Source organism: Phaseolus vulgaris, chromosome 4 (assembly GCF_051622355.1).
Source record: "Phaseolus vulgaris cultivar YP4 chromosome 4, ASM5162235v1, whole genome shotgun sequence".
NCBI lineage: Eukaryota > Viridiplantae > Streptophyta > Magnoliopsida > Fabales > Fabaceae > Phaseolus > Phaseolus vulgaris.
In genome coordinates, this window is record NC_143501.1 from 33,823,009 (window position 1) to 33,826,978 (window position 3,970).

Sequence of the window (3,970 nt, forward strand, 5' to 3'; positions counted from 1 at the left end):
ACCTATCCTTCCTAAGATGAAGCCAAACTAAGTCTCCTTCCTCAAAAATGATTTCTCTCTTCCCCTTATTATTGTACTTAACATACTTCTTAGTTTGTTGTTGTATTTGAGATTTAACCTTCTCATGCATTTTCTTAACAAATTCAGCTTTGATAGCTCCTTCCTTATGCACAAAATCTTGTGGATTAGGAAGGGGTAGCAAATCTAAAGGAGTAAGAGGGTTAAAACCATATACAACTTCAAAAGGAGAAATATTAGTAGTTTTGTGAACTACTCTATTGTAGGCAAATTCAATATGAGGAAGGTACTCATCCCAAAATTTGTGGCTACCCTTCATGATTGCCCTAAGCATAGTACCAAGAGATTTATTGACTAATTCAGTTTGTCCATCCGTTTGAGGATGACATGATGTGGAGAATTGTAGTCTAGTGCCAAGTTTTTCCCAAAGCGTTTTCCAAAAATGGCTTACAAACTTTGGATCTCTATTTGATACTATACTATTTGGTAAACCATGAAGTCTTACCACTTCTCTAAAGAAGAGTTTGAAAATATTTTGAGCATCATCCACTTTGTGGCAGGGAATGAAATGTGCCATTTTACTAAAACGATCCACAACCACAAAGATGGAGTCATAACCTCTTGCAGACCTAGGGAGTCCTAATATGAAATACATGCTAATATCTTCCCATGGAGCATTTGCAATCGGTAAAGGGGTATAGAGTCCATGAGGCATTGTTTTAGATTTGGCTTTTAAACATCAAATACACCTAAAACAATGTCTTTGGACATCTCGTCTCATGTGTGGCCAAAAGAATTTTCCTTTTAAAAGATCAAGAGTTTTGTCAACTCCAAAATGGTCCATGAGACCCCCTTCATGTGATTCCTTTACAAGAAGTTTTCTATGTGTGCCTTGGGGAATACAAAGTTTACCTTCTTTAAAAAGATACCCCTCGGATACATAGAAACCTTCTTTTGCTCTACGTTCACATTTAGCAAAGATAGATGCAAAATCTTGGTCTTCTTGATAAAGATCTCTTATGTTGTCAAATCCAAGAAATTCCCTTGAGAGAGCATAGAAAAGAGCACATGTCTCCTTGAGAGAGCATCCACCACTATATTTGTACTTCCCTTCTTGTATTTGATGACATAAGGAAATTGTTCAAGAAATTCCATCCATTTTGCATGACGTTTATTGAGCTTGTGTTGGCCTTTCAAATATTTCAAAGACTCATGATCACTATGTATGACAAATTCTTTAGAAACTAGATAGTGTTCCCAAGTCTTTAAGGCCCTCGCAAGTTCATAGAGCTTTTTGTCATAGGTGGGGTAGTTAAGGGTGTCTCCTTGAAGTTTTTCACTAAAATAAGCAATTGGATGCCCTCCTTGTAACAACACCGCACCTATACCAACCCCCGATGCATCACACTCTAGCTCAAAAGTTTTGGCAAAATTTGGTAAAGCTAGAATGGGTGCATTAGTGAGTTGAGCTTTTAGCCTTTTGAAGGCTTGTTCATGCTTCTCAGTCCAACAAAATGGAGTGTCTTTCTTCACTAACTCATTGAGTGGTGAAGCTAGACTTGAGAAGTTAGGCACAAAGCGTCTATAGAAGCTAGCCAAGCCATGAAAACTCCTAACATCTCCTACATTTTGTGGAGTTGGACATTCTTGGATGACTTTGATTTTTTTGGGGTCAACATGTACCCCCTTTTTGTTCACTAAAAACCCTAGAAAAACTATACTATCAACACAAAAAGTACATTTATCACTATTAGCAAATAAACTATTATTTCTAAGCACTAAGAGAACTTCCCTAAGGTGTCTTAGGTGGTCATCTAAGCTTTGACTATAAACTAAGATATCATCAAAATAAACTACTACGTATTTGCCTATGCAATCTCTCAAGACATGATTCATGAGCCTCATGAAAATACTAGGTGCGTTAGTGAGACCAAAGGGCATCACCAACCATTCATATAGTCCAAATTTGGTTTTAAAAGCGGTTTTCCACTCATCACCCTCTTTGATTCTAATTTGGTGATATCCACTTTTAAGATCTTTGACTTGAGGAGGTAGAGTCATGGTCTCAAGATTTGTGGCAGTACATGTAAGTGTTCCTTTACAAAAGATAAGGCTAGGTTGTTCAACAAGAAGCATATTTTCAAAGGTATTTTCAATTGTTTTGTCTTGTTGAATGACCTTGTGGGAACGAACACTCTTCTCCCACGCCTTTTGTTCCCTAAGGATTCGCTCTTTTTCTAATTTTTTTTTCTCTTCATCCCTCCTTTGTTTCATTTGTACTTGATCTCTTACCACTTGGGAGTGTGGTAAAGGATTAAGTATAAACTTCTTTTCCTTGTGGGTGAAGGTAATCTCGTTTGTTAGACCATTGTGCATGGTTTTCTTGTCAAATTGCCAAGGTCTACCCAATAAGATGTGGCAAGCTTCCATAGGAACTACATCACATAAAACATGTTGTTGAGAAGGAAGGAATAGAGTTTGTGTGCCTGCAGGAGACTAAAGCCAAAGAGGTATCGCAACAGAAATGCTATTCGTTGTGGAGGAGTAATAAAATTGGTTGGCTTCATCATGAAGGTGCCTATGGAGGAGGATGTTTGCTGTCAATGTGGTGTGAGGACGTCTTCAGCTACGAGAGTCATGTGGTGGGTAAAGGGTTCATTGCCGTCTTCGGTAAGGTACACAAATCTGATCTTAGTTGTGTTGTGGTAAACGTATACTCTGCCTGTAATATGAGTGAGAAGAAGACGCTGTGGGAGGAGCTGACTGTTCTAAAGCAGGCTTGTCATGGTAGTATGTGGTGTCTCTGTGGTGACTTTAATGCTGTGAGAAACCGTAGTGAAAGGAAAGGCATAAGGGATAGGGTGGTTCAGTCAAGGGAGATTGAAGGCTTTAACAACTTCATTGATTCGAATGCTCTTCTTGATCTGCCTGTTGTTGGGAAAATTTTCACCTGGTTCAAAGCAGATGGGTCTGCAAAGAGTAGACTAGACAGAGTGTTAGTCTCGGATGAGTGGTTGGAAGTGTGGCCTATGAGCAAACAATATGTCCAAAAGAGGGAAGTCTCGGATCACTGTGCTATTGTGGTGAAGGCAGTGGATAAGGATTGGGGGCCCAAGCCCTTCCGCTCCATAGATGCGTGGTTTATGGAGAAGGGGCTCAGTAAGATGGTTGAGGATAAGTGGGTGTCTTATGTGACACAAGGGAGTGCGCTCCAGAAGATGAAGGTGAAGCTGAAATGCTTAAAGGGGGATCTGAAAATTTGGAATAGGGATGTGTATGGAAATCTGCATAAAACAAAGGAAGGAATTCTAAAGGAGATAGAGGTCTTGGACTGTAAAGATTGTGTTGAAGACCTTACGGAACCCGACAAGCTGAGGAGGTATGATCTGGTAGGTAAATTAATGCTTACTGATAAGAAGATTGATTCCCTTATCTGTCAAAAAGCTAGAGCATGCTGGTTCAAGAATGGAGACTCGTGCACTAAGTTCTACAACTCGTCCCTGAGATGGAGAAGGCTCAGGAATGAAGTCAAGCGGGTGGTTGGAAGTGTGGCCTATGAGCAAACAATATGTCCAAAAGAGGGAAGTCTCGGATCACTGTGCTATTGTGGTGAAGGCAGTGGATAAGGATTGGGGGCCCAAGCCCTTCCGCTCCATAGATGCGTGGTTTATGGAGAAGGGGTTCAGTAAGATGGTTGAGGATAAGTGGGTGTCTTATGTGACACAAGGGAGTGCGCTCCAGAAGATGAAGGTGAAGCTGAAATGCTTAAAGGGGGATCTGAAAATTTGGAATAGGGATGTGTATGGAAATCTGCATAAAACAAAGGAAGGAATTCTAAAGGAGATAGAGGTCTTGGACTGTAAAGATTGTGTTGAAGACCTTACGGAACCCGACAAGCTGAGGAGGTATGATCTGGTAGGTAAATTAATGCTTACTGATAAGAAGATTGATT

General features: G+C 40.1%; 1 protein-coding gene across 1 annotated transcript; it reads left to right on the forward strand.

Moving 5' to 3' along the window:
• The first annotated feature begins 2,621 nt into the window (after window positions 1-2,621).
• Window positions 2,622-3,644, forward strand: LOC137838719 (uncharacterized). The gene has a single exon (XM_068647948.1). The coding sequence runs from the start codon at window positions 2,622-2,624 to the stop codon at window positions 3,642-3,644; it is 1,023 nt and encodes a 340-aa protein (XP_068504049.1).
• Window positions 3,645-3,970: the final 326 nt, after the last annotated feature.

Coding starts and splice junctions, on each gene's coding strand:
- LOC137838719 (XM_068647948.1), top strand. CDS start 2,622: ATGTGGTGTGAGGACGTCTTCAGCTACGAGAGTCATGTGGTGGGTAAA.